This window comes from Lineus longissimus, chromosome 7 (assembly GCF_910592395.1).
Source record: "Lineus longissimus chromosome 7, tnLinLong1.2, whole genome shotgun sequence".
NCBI lineage: Eukaryota > Metazoa > Nemertea > Pilidiophora > Heteronemertea > Lineidae > Lineus > Lineus longissimus.
The window spans coordinates 19,759,745-19,784,989 of NC_088314.1; the positions used below are offsets into that span (position 1 = coordinate 19,759,745).

Genomic DNA, 25,245 nt, shown 5'->3' on the forward strand with positions numbered 1-25,245 from the left:
GATACCATATCATTGCCCCGGTCTCCACAGAAATCAATCAGGGGTTGCAAGGAGCAACCAGAAGGTGCTCACTTGAACTCGACTCGTAGGGGAACTAAGCAGTGACTTGCTGGGAGTCGAACCCACGACCTCCTGATCATGAGGCCGACTCTCTTCCACTGAGCTACCAATTTTCGTCTTGTTGTCTTGTCCGGTTTACTCTACAGACTCACAGGGGCAATGTTTATTTCTATTTTGAAAGAAAACAAACTTACTATAGAAACATTAAGTCCTGCATAATTGCCCGTATTGTAATATAGGTTACATGGACTGGGTGTCACCTGACACTCTTCAATATGGTGGGCTAATGCGTGAGGTTGGGTATAAGTCTTCAGCTCGGAGAGACCGTGGGCCCAGGCTGACGCGCCACAGAGCCAGAAGAAGGATAGGACGATGGAGATGACAAAGTCCTGCAATGAAAATCAAAACAATGGAATCTTTATTAAAGGGGACGATAGGTAGGAGCTAGGTGGGCCAGATAAAGTTATGTGAAGCCACAGATAGGTGTCTCTGCTGTGCTACACTACATTGTCATTATACAGGCTCATTCTTGGAATATCTTTTCCATGAAGTCAATCCAGCCTCACTTTCCTAACTGTGTTTATTCGCATCTTGAGACAATCGATTTGAGTCCCTAGCTGCTGCCGATAGTTCCCCTTTAGAACTGAAAAGGATATTTTCGCTTCCTTAACTTCATTCTATAAACCAATTCTAGCCATCCCCCCCCCCCCCCCCCCCCCCCCCGACTCATTCCTCACAAAAATTCCAAAAGCCAAATCGTAACTCACAGCCTGTGGGATTCGCTCGTTCTTCCTGTACGCCTCATCGAAGAACACATAGAGAACGACGGCACCAATGCAGTAGAGGAAACAGATAACGCCAACGAAAACAAAGAACTGTGATGGCGCGGCATAGGTACCGTACGGGCGAACTTCCTTGAGTGTATCATTGCCTCCTTCACATAGAGGCAGCTTGAGGGAGAATTGGTTGATCCTGGAAACATATGAGTAAAGGCTGTCAAATTACAAGTCAAAATGTTTGAAATTAGGGGGTAAAATATTCAAAGTAGCAGGGCACACCTGTGGAATTCAGGTGTGATTGGTTACAAGCTGCAATCAATCGTCATTATTGTCACCAGTCATGTTCTGAATTGATTTCATTTATTTAAAACGAATATGTCACTAGATAACTGTAATTCAACCTCGAGATGACATCAGAGTTGGAGTTCGAGGGCGTGCCACTTCTCCATTGGCCAGACCAGGGCTCGAGTCCACCATTGCGTAGTTTCCAGCACCGATCGGGTTAAAGAAAGAGCGACATTCACAACTCTGATTAATTACAACTTCGCGTGCCAGCAATGATTAGCCGATGACAATCTCAGGCTCCATGCAATCATTACGAAATTGACAAGGCGCTCTATCATTGCAGCGTAATCTACCTATAATCGTAATCGATTTATAATCGACAGGTAGAGAGAACTCCTCCTGTGATTAAAGGCCGAGTCTTGAGTCTTTATTATCCTGTATAAGTCGCCAGAAAGAAGTGAAGTTGCATCACAACATATCCTTGGACAATAATTAACGTTTTCAGCGTGGCGTGGCGTGATTTTTTTACTCTGTAAGTATCTATAATTAAGTTCTTCTGATTTTTAATAATACATCAGTGGTGGATCCAGAAGCTTCCATGTATCCAAATTGGACACAAGTGCCTGACAACTATGAATCAAGGACATTAAACTCAGTTCACCGAGAATCATACTTTAAACAGGGTCAAAACCTTTGAATTGGCTTGTTCATTGCCTCCCTTTGACTGTAAAATTGGTCAAAACTTTCGAAGTTTTGATCTCCTTCATTTGGCAGACGACACATACAGGCAAAGGTCACTAATTCATCTCCATCTTCATTAGTGCCAGAATCAACAGCTGCAGCCCAAGGGCACGCATCCCTGTCAGCAGTTATAATCAAACTCACACGACTTCTCAACTCCATTTACAGAGTAATTAACACAGATCGTCACAGAGTAAACAGGGGAAAATGAGCAGACGACAATGGGTGCCTGCAACAAGAAATTGATGATCATAGCAACCTGCAGACTAGAGATATTTATTCACACAAAGCAGCCAATACAATTACAGATCACAGTGACAAAAATCACTCATCTGCACAGCGTTTCAGTTTCCAAGTGAGAAAGTACACCAGGGCTACTTACATAAAAGGGTAGGAAAACGATATCCTTTTGGTGTCATTCGGCTTGCCAGGTGTACACTGGACTGTGAACTCCGTGTAGGATGAAAAGCCGGCGGTCGTGGCAAAGGCAAATATGGCGATTATCTGCAAATAGATGAAGAAGAGGAAACATAAGAAATATGATGAAAAATATCGAGAAAAGGTTCGTCAAAAGAAACTTCATGTGAGAAGTAAAGAAACAAGAAGCCCCAGGGCCTCGTGCTCAGCTGGAATAAGTGGGTCAATGTACACAGCATTTAGATACTTCTGTTATTTCAGTTCTAACTTCAAGGAAGGGAGGGGGGGAGGAGGGAGGGAGGAACAGACTGATCTTATCCTGTCCTATGAAGAAGTCAAAACAACAATACAAAATTGAAGAACAACTCCGTGGAACTACTGGGAGCTCACAGGAAGAGAGCATAGGAGATCATATTCCACCTCTGAACTGGCCACTGCAGACTTCAACATCAGTTCAGAATTTGAGAGAACAACCTCTGCTACTTGCAACACTGGAAATGACCACAAGGGGTTTGCGCTTATATCTTTCGGTCGTTCATCAAACACCTTATGGAAATTGTATAGATAACAGTACATGAATGCCCAAAAACCTTGTCGCCAAACAACTGTTAAGTACAAGTCTCCCAGGTATGCTCTTGGTGAAAGAGGTGGTTCTTACCGAAAGGAAATGACCACAAGGTGACTGGGGTATATGATTTACGACCGGTCATTCATCAAACACCACCTGATGGGAATCGCAGCCTTAGTTACAGAGGTAGAGACAATATATCATGATGGTGACAGGAAGATGTGCCAACTTTTGCGTGATCGTAATCAGGGACGATCCTTGAGGACAATGAACCAGCAATCTGCCTGCCAATTGGGTTTGTGTTACATATTATAAAGATGATAAGTGACGCTATCATCATGCCATGATACAAGCACCATGCTGACATACTCGTGCTATGCTGACTCTATCAGAGTGAATACATAGAGTTCACGTTCTCAATTAGCTCTTAAAATGGTGTCACAAAGTACAGAAAGTTTGGGAACCCCGATATCTCAATTGGTAGAGCAGTGGACCAGCACTCCAAAGATTTGCGGCTCGAATTTCCAGTCAAGACAACTTGATGTTTCCGTACTAATTTCATTGTTACAAAATGTATTAGTGTGCGACATGAAATTCTAATAGCAATTATTCATTTTCAGAGAAAGATCGATCAAAAAGATTTTACAAAAAAAAGTTATTCTATCTATTATTCTCCGAGGTAAAAAAAGTCCCCAACGTCTCATAAAATATCAATCTATTCCTGCCGATTCATTAAAATGTTGCGAGCTGCGACGGAAACGGTTTGACAAATAACGATTTGTATCGAGCATAGATTTCCTTGGGCGATAATCTGTCAGGTAAAAATATTCTCAAAGGGCTTCCCGTCGCGTTTTATAGCGACTATAAAATCCCTGAATAAATCGGTATTAAAACTAATGAGAGAATCTGATGTGAAGGTTTGTGAAAACATTTATAAAGACGATGTAGGATGTGATCTGTTGACACTCTTTCCGCTCAATTTGTGGCCGAGTTTTACCCTTTCGCTGCTGGTGACGTGCATGTCACATGTACGTCAGGTGTAGGTGACGTGCATGGCACGTCATGTACTACTGAAATATCAATTCATCTCCACTGGGTGGTAACCTCTCTAAACATGCAAAATGTACAGAAACATAACAGTATTTTGCTCCAAATACTATCGAAGGCAACACTTTTCGATTTGTGATTTACTATTTGTGGACTCTACTTTGATAGAATGAATGTTTGGACAACAGTTCAGCTTAAATGCACTCTCTTGTAAGATTCTGATGACAATGATCACAAGATATGCAACATGAGATTCATATGTTGAAGAAGTCGTCACTTCCAATGCCATCATCACGTATCAGTCTGTGTTGTCTCCTGATTCCCCATGGCTGAGCTATGTGACAATGGAAGGATTATTGAATTGCAATAAAGAAGACTCCAACTGGGTGTGAAGAGTTTCCTGTTTCATCATAGGGGAAACAGATCTTGTCACTGAGGTACAAACAGATATATTTACACTATCTGTCCTTTCTTATACTTGCAGGGCAACTTTCGCTGGGTGCTGCATAAGTTGGGTTTCGAAAGTGGTTATTGCCCTTTGCCAGTGTAGAGGATTCTCTTACATTTGGTCTGGTCTCCTCTTCCTTGCACAAAACCGGAACTAGACGGATCTGGTTGTTCTCTCCCTGCAGGATATTTTGGCCCAACAGGATCAGCAACGCAAATCTACTCCAAAGAACAGAGTGTACACCAATGGCCAAAATGATTCGAAGATATTGCAGGTGTTGGGTGGGACATGTGTGCCGCATGTCACAGGCACACCCCCAAGAACAGCACTCAAAAGGACAGCCAGCGGGAAAAAGTGAGATCTGGCCAGTACAGTAGAGAATGAGATGAAGTAGCCTGGTTGAACATGGTGAAACATCTAAAGAGGCTGCTGACCAAACAGTGCGGAAACTGATGATAGAAGCCTATTTGCCTACAAGGCTTGTGGTGGACAAAGTAAATAAGTTCTCTCTCTGCTCACATCGGCCTCCAAGGCGATGATAATATATCTATTGCCACTATTCATGTGAAACTTTCGGACATGGTCTGAATAGTGCATTAGAACCTTTGAGTTGACGCTTCTGCCCTGAAGACAATGTATCTTCTTATGTTTTCACCCCAGTACATCACTAGTGGCCACGTTCATTCTGGTAGCAGTTAACAATTTTGGGTCCTTCCATACTGATCTTCATCTTTACATGGCTTTCCTCTTTGACCATAATATCATATAAGCGTTCACTTTGATGGCGAAAGAGATGCCCTCTGGTCTGCTAAGCCTCCACCCCCAATGTGATTGAATGGCTTTTATGACAATAAAGGTCACTCAATCTTCTGTGCTCCCTAAGTGCAAAGCGGCTTTTGGTTTGGCTAGAGTAGGGGTTGGGAGATTGCAGTGACGTGTCTTAGTCGCACGGTCCTTGAAGAGTAGGCCTAGAGGCAGGGCGTGGGGAACGAGGCTATCAGAAGCATCGAATTCATCATTCCATGTGCTGAGTAATCATATTTTTGTTATCGTACCCCATTCTAAGGAGGAAAATCACATCTATGATGGTTCTTTCATCATTCACAGCATCACCAGAATCAATAATCTCTGATTAGAAATGTCAGCTTCCCATCAAATCCCAATCTCATCAGATTTTCATCTCCTCAAATAGTCCGGAACACCAGACCTTAGATGAGAATGGTGTGATCATCAGACTCAGCGCGGCGATTTACCAAACCTCACATCTGGTATTGAATACAGATTTGAGATTCCTGACTGCAGGATGATATTTGTTAAACAATTGTGTCGTATGAGCGTGGGGCCTCAGATTTCAAGCCACACCACACGAGCAGGACCCTGCTGACGTCGGTGGACTTACTGCCTGGGTTTTATATCAGAACTTTCCTTCCCCCAGACATTGCCTACCAGGGCTAAAGAGGTCAGTCTCCCCCTGAAACAGACCGCACTGGTTTACAGGATACCAAAAGGTCACGCACTCTTCCTACAAAGTGACACCTTTACTACAAGTCATGCAATCAAAGTCACACAAAAAAAAAATTCAATTCAATTTTAGATTCTCGTCATGTCTGTGTTAAATGAGAGTGGTTGCAATCCTTCATTAGCCAAACAAACGTGAGGAGACTGTCGAGCAAACATTTGCGTCGTATATTTCTGTTTGTTGCTTTTTCACGACGTCATTGCGATCGACTGTGACGAACACAAAAATCGTGACCAGAATGTGAAAATCATCATGTGAATGCACTCAAGAATCGTAACATTCAATGGTTATAACCAGATTCATTTCCCTAGGATGCGACACTAACTTTCACAACCCTTCCATATTATACTCCCCATTCTAACCGCATGGAATTCATGTCAGCCAATAATTTCTTTTGAAAATTCAAATGCACTTTCGATGAGCCTCGAAAACTGATGGCATCATACCTCATTTCACATCCCTCGGGTGACAGTCACTCTCACAACTCAATCAGTATCACATGCAAACCCCAGAGGCAGTCAGTTTAGTCACTGAATTAAGAAATGATAACATTTAGGTGATTTGACATGATCTCTTGGCGAACATCACCAACACCTGAAAGTATCAGAACTTCCTTGACATCCCCATACCACACGCCTCCAACACCCTTCCACGCTTCCCAAGGTATAAACTTCTACATAAAATAATAAAATCAGCTCACTCTGCAAAGAAGAACGTCTTGAAGAACATCTAATAGGATCGGGATCAAAATAGACAACTTCTTCCAACTGCTACCTGATTAAAGTGGCGTGTCAAATGAAATTCCATTTAAGTAATTGGAGCTTGCTATCTCACTAATCACACTTTGAACTTGGTATCTAATTCATCGCAAGATGTCGACCTTTTTGTCTCTGAATGAAAACCAACTGACATGACTTGTATGACTGAAGCCCTCCAATGGGTTGACTTTTTCAAATAAGCGTCCGTTTGGTGAAAGATCAGTTGGTGCAAAGCCATGATAATGGATCAGAGTCAACAGGGCATCCCGATATAGGAAAGCTGCGATTAGCGACCTGAACGCATGCAAGGAGTGATCAGAACCATTTGATTACCTTTGCTAACAAGATCGAAACAACGAAGACCAAATCATGACTTTCCCAATCTTCGCTGTCTCGTGTGATTGGAAAGGACACAGACCCACGTGTGAGGAGCCAGAATTTTGATTCCTTCAAAGTCAAGCGGGTTCATCCATGTCTACAAGGATCGAACCCAAGCCCTATTCCGTGGTAGCCAGCAGTGTTAACCACTGGTTATAAGGTGCGTTGACCTCCATCAGGAAACCTGTGGTGATGCCTTGTGAGGAGATCAACAACCTGAACACATGCAACGGGAGATCAGAACAACCTGATTACCTTGGCTAACAAGATCGCGGCCACCAAGATCAAATCACGACCATTTCCTAATCTCCTCAGCTGCCTTGTGTGTGTTAGAAATTAGGGGCAAAGATTGGATCAGGTTGTGATGACCCAGGCAAGCCTTTCCATAAATGGGAAGACATCTCATAAGTATGTCGGTGGAATTTGCGTTCCGTTCGGTGAGAAGACGGCACAGGCACTACTCTGATGGTTTACAAGATCGATTGTGGCCACTTACTGCAAATCACTACAGCCATTTACCAATCTTCTTAGCTGTCTTGTATCCACGAGACATTAGTTGAGGACAAAACTGGTGTCTGCCAGGGGCGGTACCATTGCACATGATGTGACTTCAGGTTAAGAAGCTGAAACAGTTGTGACGTGATTCGCCTATCATCACAATCCTGGAAAAGATTTCATCCTTTTTAAAGACAAGAGACTTTGTAGCATTTTGACGCTGAACAGATTGCAAAACTGATCTTTTTACAGACTCCATTGCATGACATGATGTTTTAAGAGATCAATATGTGACATTATCTTTAGAGATTGCGTGACATGACTTAACGATAAGAATCTGAAAACATTTGTGTTGGGATCCGTCAATCATCAAAGCTTTACACACTTCTTTTGCCGGTTTCTTTTTCAGAATATTTCCGCATCCAATCACTGGCAAAAGATTTTGCTATCGCCCCGTGAAGAACCACTGTCGCATTTTGAGGCCACACAAGTTTCAAAAGAGCACTCTTTACCAACTCCAATACACGGCACAATATTTTTATAACCGTTGATCATCTTAAGAGATTACATGATGTGCTTTTGAGCTAAGAACCTCAAAACATTTGTGTTAGGATCCGTCTTATTTCAGAGCTCATTGAAAGCTTTCCATTGATTGTTCATGTCAATAGGTTTTTACCTATGGTACCTTTGGCAGCTTCCCAATGAATGGTCATGTCAATATAGATTTCAGCAAAGACTTTTCTGCATTCTAATTCACAGAACGCAAACTTTCCTGCCGAGAAGTATCCCAATCGAAATTCTCTCACTGGTTCAACCATGCTGCAAATGCACCTCCCGTCTTATCAAACCATTCGTTAAATGAGATTTCCCGCGCAAACATTGATTTCATGTAAACGGTCAAGGACCCTCATGACGACTCAATCCAATGAAATATTTACCAAATAAAGTTCCGACATCGTCGTTCTCACCATCATTGGAGAGATAACTACATTGGCGATGCGGCCCATGTACGATGGTTATCGGAGCAAACCAGATTACCCACCAAATGAGATTTGCGACAGGAGCATTGATATCATTGATGGATGGCAACAATTATTTAGGAAAGAGCCAGGTATCTAATTGGAGGATCTGAAGAGTGTGAACACAGCAGTCTTCAGCATTCGCCGCGATTTCTCTCTGTCGTAGAAAACTAGGATGTCTTCATTAAGCAGAATCAGATCAGAGTTTTGGCAAAACCAAATGAACACCATGTGCCAAGAGCGTAGTTGTGAGAGGGGGTGAAGGCCTGTCCTGATTACCCTACACAAAGTAAGAAACCCTTGCCAAGGAGGAAGGCTACCCCGGGAAAGGGAGGCTACCCTGGGAAAGGGAGGCTACCCTGGGAAAGGGAGGCTACCCTGGGAAAGGGAGGCTACCCTGGGAAAGGGAGGCTACCCTGGGAAAGGGAGGCTACCCTGGGAAAGGGAGGCTACCCTGGGAAAGGGAGGCTACCCTGGGAAAGGGAGGCTACCCTGGGAAAGGGAGGCTACCCTGGGAAAGGGAGGCTACCCTGGGAAAGGGAGGCTACCCTGGGAAAGGGAGGCTACCCTGGGAAAGGGAGGCTACCCTGGGAAAGGGAGGCTACCCTGGGAAAGGGAGGCTACCCTGGGAAAGGGAGGCTACCCTGGGAAAGGGAGGCTACCCTGGGAAAGGGAGGCTACCCTGGGAGAGGGAGGCTACCCTTGGAAAGGGAGGCTACCCTGGGAAAGGGAGGCTTCCCTGGGAAAGGGAGGCTACCCTTGGAACTGCTTTTCCTTGTCATCTCTCCCACCTAATTCCCATTCAGATACGACATGTTCAATACCCCAAAAATTAATGACTCGAAGCCTAAAAGAACATAACAAGACAGATGTAAATTGATCCAGACATGGTTCTGCACTTAAACTCTTTTTTAAACAGACAGATGGTGAAGAAGATGCAGCTCTTCTTCTTGACACAAGGATTGCCAATATCTCTAGAACCACCACAGCCATGATCCAAAAGTGCAGACAAGAAATACAAGAAGGTCCGCTTTATCTGTCAAGGTTCGATTTCTTTACTAATCCGCTCTCCCAGGTTCCTTGACATGGGCATGATAAAGATGATGCAACTTCTGTTGCACTAAATCCAATGTGGTTTCAATGCTTGAAGTGCTTCTTTACCTCAGCTATCAGCCAGCACATTCGTGATGTTGGTAAACCTAGATGATATCAGCAAAGTATTTCAGAAAGCTGACCATTCATCATCATTACTTCACTCCTACACAGCGAAAAACATCATTATTGTTGATGGAACATTTCCCAGAAGAATTGTAGTCACCTGGTACGACATTTGCAATTACGTCCTTTCACCAAAGCGACATGCAATGATTCGATAGAAACAACACGGTCGTGGAATGACCACAGGCAATGGCAATCACTAGGTTTTTTTCTGTGGGAAAGTGGCAAGCAGTTACCATCTCATTAACGACGAACAACCAGCAAACAATAGCAAGGTGATCAGTTTCGTTCGGAGTCTGGACCAATTCGTCTACTTTTGAAGTAAGCAAATGTACCCCAGAGAGATGGGAGTTTATCTACATTTCACACTTGCAAAGCCACTAAACATCATAATCGGGGCGCGGACGAAACATCTCCCTGAAGACTTCTAGCCACTAGTTACGACATCAAGCAACACGTGAAGGTTGCTGAATATCTTAAATCAGCTGCCTTCTAGAAACCACACGGCAAACCCTCACCTTCCCTTAGATATCAACATCTTTGAAGTTTTCTCGTAAGATGTACACGCACTTCTATTCTATGACACCTGCCAATGAAAACCTCACTGCACACTCCTTTCATTTTTAATAAATGCTTTATATTCCCAGCTCAGAGGAACCTTGAATGGTAGAGAACGCTATCTGGATATACCCGACTCCCACACGAGCATCTTTAACAGAAAGAGATCCTTCTTCAACACATAGGACTTAACTCCTTTTTCTACAAGTCTATTTCTGGGTGCTCTCATCTCAAATAATGATAAGAAGTGTCTGGTTTCTAGCAAGGAAATCCACAACCAATTCCGGCACTCTGAACACGTTAAGTTTGGTTGCCTTTGGTCAGGATTGAGTGCTCGAGTAAAAGCAGGAAGTTCATTAGTCTTATTCTTTGGCTGTTAAGAACATAGGCTGTTTAGGTATATACTCTGACACTCGGGGCCTAGTTGTTTGAAGAGTTGTCACTAATGCTGGTGTTATCTCCTTCCGTTAAGTCCATTAGACTTAACGCCAAGTTAAGTATAATGGTGACGAAACACGTTTTGAGGAAGCGGACCCAGTTCTTGTATTGGCCAAACTCTCTTCACATTAGTCACATGTTGCCTCCATTAAGCACACAAAAACCCACCACCCAACAAAATTCTATCCAGATATTCTAACACCCAATATATGCAAAACAAAATGCGGAGTGCCTTCTTTAGCATCATCTCAACTCCTTTTTTTACTTCTCTATTTCTGGGCGCTCTCATCTCCAACAGTGATTAGAAGTGTCAGGTTGCAACCATGCAAATTCACATCCAATTCCGGCACCCTGAAATGGCGGCTTGGGTTGTTTTTTGGTACTCATCCCTGTAGAGAGAGGGGGAAGCGCATTATTTTTTGGCCATTAGGAGCAAGTTCTGCTACATGAGGAGGTATGCCAACACTCTAGAAGATGCCAGATCTGGTTTGGAGAAGATCTTTGACCGGTGAAACATACCCTTGTCCTCGGATTGAAGGTCAAACCTAAATGATTCGAGGCTACTGTGACACATGACAAGGTGTCATGTGGTAATGGATGGATCTAGTTTCGGCCGAGTTGGAATTCGAACGGATCGATGTCATTAACGGACCAGATCTCCTGCAATCAATGTCGGACAGCAGTGAACATATGTGATCGCCACTCACGGCGGATAATTCACATGAGTCTCATAGATCAAGAAAGTACTGACAACCATTACGAGAAAACTGACCTCTCTGTATTTGCCCCATTTTCGATGGAACAATCAGATCTAGTTTCAACGGCACTCAGTCTCTTTGAATCAATATCATTGTTGATCAATGATGCACTGAAGACAGATATGATGACATTTGAAAATAGATCACTTCAAATCTATTTCTTCTGTTACTTTTACCATCAAAGGCAAAATTTGTAAACCTTTGGCTTCATTTTAAAGTATTGTTTATCATAGTGTCACCCCTAATGAAAGGGCCAGCCAGCTTTGGCTTACGAGACACTCTTTACTTTCAAACTCCTATCTCTAATGCCAGGCGTCTGGCGAGAAGGCAGTTCGCACCCAATATGGCAATATGCTAACCAACAGGCCTCGAACCTTCAAGCTTCCCCGGTCATGTAGCGGATCCTTTGATAACTACAAGGCCATCTAGATCTGTTAAAAGGGCTATGCTGATGATAAAACTGGTAGTCACGCTAGCACCCCACTGTACCTTACCTCCCGTTGGACGTTTATCGCCAACACCATCATGCCATCAACACAAATGGTGCATTATGTTTCCATTTCCTGGCAAAGCTTGAAAAGACCGGTGGAAACTCTGGCAGGAAACGCAGGGAGAGCTGCGGCTAATGGCTCCGGAAGCTTTCTCAGTGCCGTTTCGACAATTCGTAACTTTCAGCAACAATTTCTATCTACTCTGGTAGATCTGAATTAACTGTTGTTGGTCTACAACAGCGTAGGTTTACAAAGTATAGTTTAAAACGATACAGAATGACTTAGTATGGAAATGAGAATAGTAGAAGTAAAACTGGATACCGTCACTGTAGTTTACAACAATGTCCATCGGTCCCTATTGTTGGGCTGTTGTGTTGCTCCACCGACGCGCGTTTCTGCCCCTCTAGGCTTCATCAGGGTGGCTGGGGTTGACTTGCATCTGTCTTGTTCGAAGTTCACAGTTTGAATGACATCATGACTCAGGGCTGGTTTCTCAATGACGTTGTGACGTTCTAGACTTTGTTGCGACTCTGTTGTTGAAACATTTTGTTTTAATCAAGCAATTAGTATGGAAATGAACCATGAGCATTACAAATTAAGAAGCGGATGAAGATTCATCCAAACCATTTAGACGGATTTTCATCCATATAACAAACTGTCTTTATATTCATTTTGAATCTACGGTGACCTGCAGATAATTCAATCAACATTACTTAAGGTTCAGGTATAACTTTCTTGCATCACCATGGATACCAATAACTCTGCCCACAGGACAACGTAGTCGACGCAAATTAATTTACCACGACCGAAATCACCCCTATGTAAACTAACCAATCAGAGTAATGTGTCCTGTTTGCCCAAGAGGGGCTATCACGCTACGTTTGAGAAGGTGGATAACGTGGGGATCGAATGTTTTTTAAGATGGCAGGGCCATGTTAATCGTATGAGGACTGGATGGATATCTGCATTGCAATATCGTCGACAAGGTTTTTTGTCAAGGTTGGTTGGTTGGTCCACAGTTCTGCCATATTTTCACAAACAACTTCGCCCACCTGTGCCTTCGGTTGAACCTGATCACAATTATATGTATCTGATTTCGTTTTGAAAAACTTCAACAATTTCAACAGATGATGAATTCCAATTCAAGCTTAACTAAAGCAACGTTTTTGAATTTAAAACAGGCATCAATTGTTGCTACAATGTTCTTGTTCCACGTTACTAACCTTTCTCAGAAGCACTTAAGGGTTATCATTTGTAACAGATCACAACCACATTGCAACAAGCACTTTGAAAATAAAATCGTCTATCTTGTACCATTGCCAAATCAAACTTACAGAAAAGAAGATCGCAAAACAAATTTGGATATCAAACCTTGACACTTGTCATGAACGATTAATCACTCACCATGCCAATTATCTTGCAATTCAGCATCCCAAAGTATTCCTTGTGTTAAAACCACAATCTATATCCTTCTCAGCGAGAATCACATCAGCAGTAACGTACATTGTCAAGGGAAAATCAAGAGAAACCAAGGTCAGTTACACTGCAATCTGAGGACAAAACCTTCACCGGCTATTGTCACAACTGTCAATATTGTCACGATCCATGACCGTATCCATAATGCAACAATATTCCCATGCTAATCGACAAGGAGGACAACCAACGATTCCAAACTTTCCTATCAAATGTATCGTATCAACAATAACGTCACTGTCGAGAGAATGTTTATTATCACTGCTGAGGGAATCGAGTTTGGTGACGTCGCGTTATTGTCCAGTAATGTCAGCATCCGAGATTGTACCGACATGCAACAACACTCCCAAGGTAATCAACGGGGATAACAGCTGACAATAGTAACCAGCTTTCTATTAAACGTATCAACAGTTACCGTCACCGAGGGAAACCCAGATTGATGATTTGGGTTATCAGCTAGCGATGCTAGGAGAGTAATGGCATGGAGCGAAGATTTCCATTTCCGCCACCCTAATCATCAAGTGCTCCGGGGGCAATAAGGAGACGACTTCAAGGTGGCAGTTTTCCTTTCGTGATGGTACGTTAGCAATTATGTCGGAGGAGAGTCAGTACCCGAACTGGTAGTAATCAATGGGGGCTATTGTAAGGTCAGTACCCGAACTGGTAGTAATCAATGTGGGCTATTGTAAGGTCAGTACCCGAACTGGTAGTAATCAATGGGGGCTATTGTAAGGTCAGTACCCGAACTGGTAGTAATCAATGTGGGTTATTGTAGGGTCAGTACCCGAACTGGTTGTAATCAATGTGGGTCATTGTAAGGTCAGTACCCGAACTGGTAGTAATCAATGGGGGCTATTGTAAGGTCAGTACCCGAACTGGTAGTAATCAATGTGGGTTATTGTAAGGTCAGTACCCGAACTGGTAGTAATCAATGTGGGCTATTGTAAGGTCAGTACCCGAACTGGTAGTAATCAATGTGGGTCATTGTAAGGTCAGTACCCGAACTGGTAGTAATCAATGTGGGTTATTGAAGGTCAGTACCCGAACTGGTAGTAATCAATGTGGGTTATTGTAAGGTCAGTACCCGAACTGGTAGTAATCAATGTGGGTTATTGAAGGTCAGTACCCGAACTGGTAGTAATCAATGTGGGCTATTGTAAGGTCAGTACCCAAACTGGTAGTAATCAATGTGGGCTATTGTAAGGTCAGTACCCGAACTGGTAGTAATCAATGTGGGCTATTGTAAGGGCAGTACCCGAACTGGTAGTAATCAATGTGGGTTATTGTAAGGTCAGTACCCGAACTGGTAGTAATCAATGTGGGCTATTGTAAGGTCAGTACCCAAACTGGTAGTAATCAATGTGGGCTATTGTAAGGTCAGTACCCGAACTGGTAGTAATCAATGTGGGCTATTGTAAGGTCAGTACCCGAACTGGTTGTAACCAATGTGGGCTATTGTAAGGTCAGTACCCGAACTGGTAGTAATCAATGTGGGCTATTGTAAGGTCAGTAACCGAACTGGTAGTAATCAATGTGGGCTATTGTAAGGTCAGTACCCGAACTGGTAGTAATCAATGTGGGTTATTGTAAGGTCAGTACCCGAACTGGTAGTAATCAATGTGGGCTATTGTAAGGTCAGTACCCGAACTGGTAGTAATCAATGCGTGTCGTGGCTTCTGAGACTGACTGTGTTAACGGCCTTAATCACAATCTTGACAAAAGACGCAGCTTACACTTCATGATGATGTCATGTCTCCGGATACTACTACAGTGTTTCTTCTTGTCCGGTCTATTCACGATCCTTGACACGCAGCAAAGGAACATCATACCCAAATAAGTCTTCTCGCCAGGCAATTATCCTCGACTGCTGTCATCACAACAGACAAAATACCTTAATCCCATCGCATTTACTACCAATCATTTTATTCTCTTACTTTGGCATTCATTGCTGGGTCCAATTTCTGTGACACACGAAAAGAACATTCTACTAACCCACCCCTACTACTGTTATCGCAGCTGACAAAAGACATTAACCCTATGGCATATATCTTCAATTATTTCCTCTTCCTCACAGTATGTATCCCATAATTTGTTTTTGCGCATTAGGGCTTGCGGACCATCTGGACTCGGCAATAATGCACAAAAATGTTTGGCACACCTCATCCAAGACTACTGTTATCGCAGCTGACAAAAGACATGAACCCAATGGCATATATCTCCAATTATTTCCTTATCCATTAGTAATCTATATCATCACACAGAAAATTTCTTCAAAAAAAACATGCAATGTACCAACACCACAAAATTCATTTCACCTAAACCCATCCCAATAAACTCCAGCATAAAACGTGATAGAAGCATTCTTTGCAGACACTAAATAAGAACAAACCAGCTGCAAGGAATCTTCTATGAAAGAGACACAATAATTCTGTCACCTTCCCGCGCATCACAGCAGTCCCCAGGAGGGGTTGCAGGTTACATCAAATTACTCAGACTGGTGACGGTTTTTTCAATAGGGAGTTATCTACGACGGTAGCAGATACTTGTATGAGACAAGTGATCCGACTATATTGCAAATGGATAACACCATAAATCCCTCGTTGAAAAAAAAAAAAAAAAAGCCAAATTTTCACCGAGGAAAAACATCAAGGTCCAACCGGGGATTGAACCCGGGACCTCTCGCGTATAAGGCCATCACTCTACCGACTGAGCTAAAGGAATTTCCCTCTAGCCTGGGCTAGTAGAAATGATGCCACCACTACAAGCAGATTGCTATTGTAGATTTTCTTGAGACGTTCATTACAACTATACTGGCAAGACAATTTGTCACATGCAGCAAATACCAAGAAATTCTGAGATTTTTCTACACTAGCAAGAACGTCAGTGCTGAACCCATGACTTCACTCATTCACAACCTCCTAAATGTTCTTGACGTAACTTTTCCCAACCTTACCCGTAGGCAAAAAGTCCCAAAGTAACCGATCACCTCAGCGCACAGCTTTCATCAAATATTCATTCACAACTCCTAACTGTTTTTGACTTGCCCTTTTTTTCCCAGCCATGCCATCCCTCAGAGCACTCCCCAGGGAATATGCAGGTTACCTCATAGATTACTTAGATCCGTAGCTTTTTGCCAGAGGAAAAAACGAAGTCGCTGTCATTAGCACTTTAGCATCAGGAACCAGAAATCATCAGGATGGATAATTCACCAGTAAGGAACAGAATTTGATGGTTCACACGTGTAAGTGCTTTTGAAAACCTTTAAAGGCTTTTTGCTCTTGAAGGTTATTCAGGAAAATGAAGACCCTTAGAGATTTTCAGAACCTTAAAAACTTTCAGGGTATTTTCATTTTACCCGAAAAACCTCTGAGGGGTGCACATCAGTGTTGCTCGAAAACGTTTTCAACCCACCACCAAGTGAGGCTCTACAGGGAAATCACTGCAATCCCTCCATACTGCACTGAACTCCACAGCGCCATACTTCTTCAAATTTTCAATTCAAAGCAAATTAACGTCAGCCACGCACCTCTATTTCATACCCCAACATCTATTTTGACGCTAATACTGACACTTCTATCTCCTGGGATGTTTTTCTGAACCGTATAAACTTTCCAATTTCCATCTCATTTATTGCATCAATAGGCAATATACTTTCAATTGAAATGCTCCCACACCCGCATTACCGAAATGGATTCAACCTTTTAACCCATCCCCCTTAGGACCAGACATAGTCTTAACGCAAAAACTGGAAAATATTGTTAACCATTTTTAAATGTCAAAACACCCAATACGTAAACATGGAACCGACGAGCCCACGGCAAACCACATTACCACAATTTGATGAAGTTAATTCTAACGGATCCGATGGACGATTTCGCCAGTGGGTACAGGAATTGTATTCAATTTCAAATTTCTTCATATAGCTTTATCAAACCTGGAGAAGAATATAACAAGCACCCTGATTGGTCATATCCAGTTTCAGAGACTTCAATCAACCAATCATAAATCTTTAAAACAATCATTCGGATCGATTTTTATTTGAACGCAAATCATTTTCCTTGCAGCGTGTTATCATCCGATGATTCCACTCCTTTCTTTTTCTCGATTCTTTTGAAATGCAAAACGGTTTAAATGACAATGATTACACAATAAAGAACTCAAAATGACAGGTTATCAGTTTCAACCCACAGAATTCACCTGGGGACACAAACTGAAACTAAAATCTGCGTCTTTGATTAAGAGAAGAAAGATGCTGAAAGCATGACAGAGGACTATCTGAAGACAGCATAGCCACTCAGATGGTGTGAATTTCAGGTTCTAGAGTTGTGGGTACGGGTGAGATCAAGGCATATTCCTGAGAAAGACATTGATTTGAAAGTATGGGCATGTTTCCTTGGGTGTAACCTGGCTAGGTCGCGACAGCAAGGAAGCTTAAGAAGGATGAAAGGGGCATGGGCCTGGTTTAGGGGTGGCCTTCTGTCTGAGGTGGATATGTCTAAGGCAGTGTGCCTATAACTCCTTGTTTTAGCATTACACGACAGAGAATCCAAAAGTCGCATCACAGATTCATGGTATTACAATCTAATTCTACCGAGCCCATCATGGAGTCAGACAATATTTACATTCATTTCTTACGAATTAAATCAATTTACAAATCCAGTAGCCGTGAGCAGAATATCTCAGCGATTCAATTGAAAATTAACAAGTGGCAATAAGGTAAATCAGATTTTAAAATGCCTCAGGAATGACATCCTGTCTTCCAGGGTTCTGCACCGACTCTAGTTTGGAAGAATAGTACTATAGTCCATTCGTAAATGTTTTGTCTGCATCATTTTGGGCTCTGGAGCACAAATTACAGCTCAGATTTCTCTGAAGTTTGGTTTTTATTCATCTTAGTTTTGTAACCCAACAGGATTTTTTCACTTTCCAAACCATTTTTGTCTTGTATATGCATTGATGCAGTGCATTTCATTTGGACATTTTCAGCTCTGTACGGTTTATTTCTCGTACAATTTCATGGTTCAGGTTATCAATTCCTCCGTGTCTATCCACACATCTACCAAATATAAATGAGAAATATACAGGAACAAAATATGCCCAATCCAGGGGACCCCCAACACTATTCCTGAAATCTACACTTATCCTCAGACAATTCCTTGGTGTACTTCCAATTTATGTCCCACATCACACCGACGAGACCCTCGCTGATGAGATCAGAGACAATATCATCGTAATTGCCTTACGCCCCACGCCAACAACCTCTGCCAAACAAACAAGGAATGACAAGCCAATCATGGTGACAAACCGTCTGCCGTAAGACACCACGGCATAGTATCAAAGGTAAAAGCCAATTTAAAGATGTGTTAGAGCTGGTTGAACAATACAAGAGATTGGGTATCTTGTAACATCTTAGTCGTAGACTTGGAATACTTAACGAAAGTCACCTTGAAGATCACACTGACTTGTCTCAACTCTACTGCCAGGCTCAGACCACTTGAAAGGATACGCCATTCGTTACAAATTTGAAATTTGTTTTTGAATTTCGATCACGGCACAAGTATCATGAACAGCGTGCCCCTTTATATATTCTGTAGCTGGTATCAGCTTTCTGAATGCAGTACAAACAACAGCTGCTGATTTAATTAACATCGCAGCCTTAATAGGCCATTGAGAAAGTACCGATTTACACAACATTCCAATCTAAATTCCACTTCCTTCTGTCTATGGAAATAACCAGAGTGTCTAACGGCAGTTTTTGTTACCATAAATCCTATTTCCATAATGAGGAAGTATAAATTCATCCAAGGTATGTATGAGTTTACCCGCTATCCATGACCCTGTGACATATCCATCTATGGGATAATTGGAATTATATGGAGGAGTATTGGGTGGTATGTTCGGGACTTGGGGCCACCTGGAGGGAAATTCTGTTACCAGAATTACCTGCAACAGTCAACCTCTTTTGCAAATTGAGAAGGACATTGATCAGGCGAATAAGGCCACACCACAAATCAGAATTTGACATCAACTACATCCATCAGAGAGAGCTTATCATATTGGTTTCTTGTGATTGCAGTGCACCTAGCAGCCAATTCTGTAACCAACGAACCTTGAGTATGCTGAAGGTTTAAGGAACCAACATCCCAATGAAGGGTCCTTGTACTAAAATCGAGAGACCAAGAGAGTGGAGCCAAAATCTTAGACACTTTGGCCAAAGGTTTAGGGCAGCACTTTTCCTAAAGTTGTCTGCACAAAACATGCTGAAAACTCCCTTTGGTTGTGGCATTGTTCCATCAAGTCCAACAGGCAACTGTGCCGTGTCAGGTGTGAAAAAGAGGCTCTGTGTACTATACATGCAACCTTGCGATCAATGTGCCTTGGAATTCCACACAGCTGCACTCAACAAACCTACCCTCTCAATATTCCAACCTGGACACATATACTTCCATTAGATGATGCCTAACAATCAACAATGTCAGTTTCTCTTGTTCCCAATCCCTCTGGGGGCCGATTCCATAACCTTAACATCGGATGCTAAAGGTCTCCACACAACCGGACCCATCAAACCTCCCCCGGGCGTGATTCCGTCTCGTGTTCAACCATCGAACATGATAAATCTAATGGTAATCCTTGGAAAAGTCACCTGAGCCAAATATATGGAGTAGACATGGAGGGTTTTCCTGCCCACTCAGAGACTCGAGCTTCTGATTTGAATGCGACGAACCTACCAGCGTTTTATCAAGTTTATTAAGCAGATGCCAAGTCCCCCTTGGAAGAAATGAATTCAACTGACAGTCTATGGATTACTCCACAATCTGTGACCAACGTCTAATCCATTTTTAGTCAGGAAAATTTGCATTAGAGCCACATTATCCTCAACACTGGCTAGGAAGCTTTTGTCCCTCTTGGGGCCAGCTGCGATACTTCTATTAAGATTAAGCAAGATTTAGCATGATGGTATGGGTTTCTTCACAATCCATGACCAGGACAAATCATTCATGTCGCCGAAATTTGCATGCGAGCCATATTATCCGCAACATTTGGTAGGAGGCTCCCGTCCCTCTCGGGGCTGGGGCTTGTACGTCAATAGCTTATCTGAGATTTCGTGCGACAGGTTTCTCCACAATCCATGACCAACGTTAAATCACTCACAAGTCGGAGAACTTTGCATGAGGGCCGTATCATCTGGATCATTAGGTAGGAGGTCCTTATCCCCTGAGGGGCACGCCGATCTCTCAGCGTTGTGCCCAAGCACGTCAAACACGCTAATTTTGAGCCTAGTTGCTACATGAGGGTTGTTACCATCAGGCATGGATGCAAGGACCGGGGCCGACCAGAGGCACGTCCCCCTAATTCATGAAAAACCTTTCAAATTGGCATCAAATTTTGGAACACACCAGGAGTATTGATGAAAAATTCACGCTGGATCTGGCCCTGACAGTGGTGCTGCTACAAAGGGGCATTCCCCTGAACTACTCTACAGACGGAATGTACTGCAAATCAAATACTTACCTATAGAGTTCAAAGGATTTTGTGGAGGCAGAATTGAATCAGCATCAGATGAAGAACATGAAAAGAAAGAAAATATGAGAAATTTGTTAAGATTTTATTATGAAGGAACGTCATTCTGGCGTGAGATTGGCTGGAAAACACCTTGGAGAAAATGCTGCAACTACATGCAGAGTGAGGTGAATACTGGTAAGGTTTAGCGATTCAGTAGCCACAAGTCATGGGTTCAAATACAGGTCTGGTTACTAGATTGAACTCAAGACAAGTTTATGTCTGGTAGAGCTACTGAGGCGAATGACGTTAAAAAAAAGAACAGACATCACTGTCAGTGTACAGTTTATGGGGGCGGCAAGTAAATTCCGTAACACACGGGAGAAGATGAGTCTCCTGTAGCTAAATGGCCACCGGAGACTCATCAACCTATTAGCGGTAATGAATATTGATCCAAGCTCACAAAATTAGCTTAGAGGACCACCTAGACCAGATTTCTCATCAATACTGAACACGCCAGGATCTACAAGCGACCGTTATTGATAGTATATATGCCATTTCTTTTACAAATGGTCTCAATGGAACTGCTGGGTTTTGCGGAATTTGCTTGGATTTTCATTGCAGGTTGTTGCTGGGTAGTTTCCCACCTACGGTTAGAACCACACGGCAAAAGAAACCATGGTCTCCGAAGGACCACATGGGGTAGAACTATGACGGCATAGCTGAGCGAGATATGGTAATACTTGTGACAAGGCAGCCAAGGCAGCCGTAGACGAAAAGAGGAGGAACTGGCTTGTTGCCAAAATGCGAGTGTTTGGAAACACACCACATTACCACTGGCATTGAAACTTTTTTATGGCAAACACAAAGTTTGCTGATGTTTGCAAACAAAAGTCTGCTATCACTATGTAGGCCCGGCTTTAGAACATTTCATAACCATGCAACAAGTCCCAAGGCTAATATTCATTGTGCAATATGTAGCAAACAAAGTGAAAAAGAAACAATGAAGGAAGGTGGGGAAACACCACCTTCTTTTGGTAACTATTTCATTAGCTCCAGAACAGCAAACGCCCACATTCTGTATTATGCATTTACGTAATCTCCCCTTGAGGAAGTTGCTGATCAATGATAACCTCTCCCAGTAATGTTCCGACAACAATGGTTACATCCAAATAGGTTCATCAACTTGCTTCTAATGAGTCAAAAGGTTGACATTGCAACTACCAAAGTTCGACAATCAACGATGTAGAACTCCGACAGCGAACATGTCACTTTCTAAATGACCCAGGGAAATTGCATCAAAAGACCATCATCCATTATTGCTACACCTCTCAGGAAGTTGTTGATGAACAATAACCTCTATTTGCAGTGTTATTCTGACATTTGTTAGCCCCTTCACTGGGTGAAATCCACACACTTCATGCAAACAATCTGTCTTAAAGACCTTAGCCTAGGAAATCCACAAGACTGTCCTGCTAATGCTCGTGCAACGACTCTTCAAGAAGTTATTGATGAATCACATTGACACGAAGTATTGTTCCAACAACATTTGTAACACAAATGAAATGCTTTTTATTCGGTGAAACTGGCCACCGGAATATGACCAGCAAATATCTACCATGTCTTAATATTGAAATGCATATAAGCAACTGTCTTGCATTATCTTAACAGTCCTTAAGGGAGCTGTAGATTGATGATATGCATTCCCAGCACTCTTCTCACAACAATTATTACCCATTATATCATGCTAAATTGGTCATAAATCCTGAATGAACAGCATGTCTGTCCAGCAGGCTGTGTGGGCAATATCTACAGCCATAATCAGAAAAAAACAATAATGTACAAATGTATTTGCGATGTCGGGGTGGCTCAGACCATAGATATTGTTTCATAAAGGGTTGCTGAGGATTCCTGAGACTGGCCACAATACCCTGCTATCCACCTCCCTCAACTAACACACAACTCGGAGACATTCCCTCGAGTACACAACATACTCGGCCATTAACCCCACCCATACTTCATGGCCCAGGAGTCAGTCCTTTAAGTGCACAACATACATTTTGTACCCGCCCTCTACTCACATCCAGTAGATATCTTCAAACACTGCCATCGATTTGCCAAAGCCACGTAAAACAGAAATACCACCTCATTACTTTTTTCCCGCCAAACTAGATCTGCTACTTCCTAAGTGCATTTGTATGCCTTGTTTATCGTCTCCCGTGATTATGTTCGGAAGCGCACGTCCGTTCCAATTGACGTATTCAAACCATCGAACAGATCACTTGACTAAACTGTACAAGCTTATGGTCAGCTTCACGTGACATCAATGAGTTTCTGGATTCTTTTGCGCTTTTAGCAGATTGAGAAAGGCAATGCTCTGCTTCACACTGGACCTTTTTTGTTGTTTCCACTCGCCACATTTGTCAATGGTCTGACTGAACCAGCAGATTGGGAAAGGAAATGTCCTGTGTGACGCTGGATCTTTTTGCTATGTTTCCACTTGCATCATTTGTCAAAGGTCCGACAGAAGGAAATGCTACAGCTGAACGTTTGAAAAAGAATACTGAAATACCAGCCTTGCCGCTTTGGTTCAAGGTCTAACGGCAGTGCCCACAGTGCTGAAACATCGTGTTTTCAGGTCCAATAAACTTCTGATCACGTGACATATTGAGTGTCACGTGACATCACTGGCTCTGTAATTAGCACAATGGGGCAGTACAAAGAAAGAAGCCAAAGTACTTCATACCCAAAGAAACTTGATTTAAGAAGGGAACAGAAGCGAAGAACTAGCTACTAGTGGCACCTAGTAGCTAATACTAATAGCCAAACTATTTTTTGCACACGCCTCGCAACATCACAACCAATTCCACTTCATTACACCAATCTCACAATCTTCTTCAACCAGCCGTCTGCAATTATATCGGAAAATTAAAACATCGAAGATTGATTTGAGGACAGTATTGATTTTAAGTTAAAGCAGGTGCGATGAGATTATTTTGGCATGAAATTGCTGAAATTGCAACCAACATGGAATTCATTAGTTTTCCTTATCTTTTTCTCATACGCCTCCCTGCACAATTTTTGGGAAATTATTTAGTGCCATATTAAAATCTGACAATTTGAGAAGAATACACTGCACCACGAACAACTTCGTGTTCTAAAGCGAATGCATAAAGCATTCTGTAAAAATCGCATTTTGAAAAGTCTATTGGATTAGTCGATGTAACGTTGGAGGTCCTTTTATCGCCATTTCAACAGAATTAACATCAGGGATGCCAAAGAGCGAAGGCAAAGAGTCAGTGAAATCTTTTTCTTGTAAAAATATTGTCGTTTGATCATCAACACTTGCAAAAAAATTACTCTAAAATGCTTATTTTGGGTCCAATTTTGAAAATTTAAAGATCCACAGAGAGTAAAGACAGAGATCTTTCTATTCAAGCTTTTAAATTGAGCATCTAATGAGAGCGAAAAATCTGAAATCCGCCTAAAATAGGATATTTGACATCCCTGTGTCAGTGAAATGAGCAAGTTGCAACGACCAAGGAGATTATGAATCCAAATTGGCTCATATCGGAAAATTCCCCGTTATTGGATCAGTCTGAGTCTTACTGGTAGATGACGAACTAACCATGATGTGCGTGACATGTCCACCAATATTAACCGGGGATATTACATGCTTTGTTAACCACAGGTTAAGGCGAATCACATGACGGGAGCCAAAGGAAGTCTCTGACATTGGCATGCTCTGGTGTTCTTTGACCGAGGGTAAACACCCACTGCGACCCAAGCAATTCACTGCAATCGGATGAAAGCGAGTCCGGATAGCTTGTGGTGCAGGAATTAAGCTTCTTCTTCTAAATCCCTGCTCAGCGTGTGACAACGACTTAAGAAGTTTTCACCAAATTGGCCAATATTAGAAATCTGTTCTATTGGATCAGTCGGAGACTTACTGGTTGATGAAAACCTGACCAAGACATGCATGACACATCCACCGATATCAACCGGGATATTACATGCTTTGTTAACCTTTGGTGAAGGTACACCACATCGCTGGTGCCAGACCAGACTCAGACGATGTCATGGTCTAGGATGCCTCTGCACGGTCTACAGAGCAAGCCACCGCAACAGGAAGCAGTAAATGGTTCATTGCATTCCACTACGCAGTTTGCAACGAGATTGTCAAGTTTGTTTGGCCAACTGGACAGGAATATTTTGGCCAAAACAATCATTATACATGAACTTGCACATACTTTTTAACTTGATCACCATTGTGTAGCGATATATTCAACAGATCC

At 42.5% G+C, this 25,245-nt stretch overlaps 1 protein-coding gene across 4 annotated transcripts in view; it reads right to left on the minus strand.

Annotated features, from left to right (window-relative positions):
* Positions 1-25,245, minus strand: part of LOC135490684 (synaptophysin-like) — a 48,257-nt gene that overhangs the window by 5,019 nt on the left and 17,993 nt on the right. For 3 of the 4 annotated variants that reach the window (XM_064776018.1, XM_064776019.1, XM_064776020.1), the window contains 3 exons: positions 2,248-2,369; positions 828-1,032; positions 255-449 (listed from right to left, as the gene is read on the minus strand). In XM_064776018.1, coding sequence (XP_064632088.1) covers positions 255-449; positions 828-1,032; positions 2,248-2,369 — 522 coding nt within the window. Of the gene's footprint in view, positions 1-254; positions 450-827; positions 1,033-2,247; positions 2,370-13,381; positions 13,820-25,245 lie in introns of those variants that run through there. The other variant, XM_064776021.1, reaches the window with a different exon arrangement.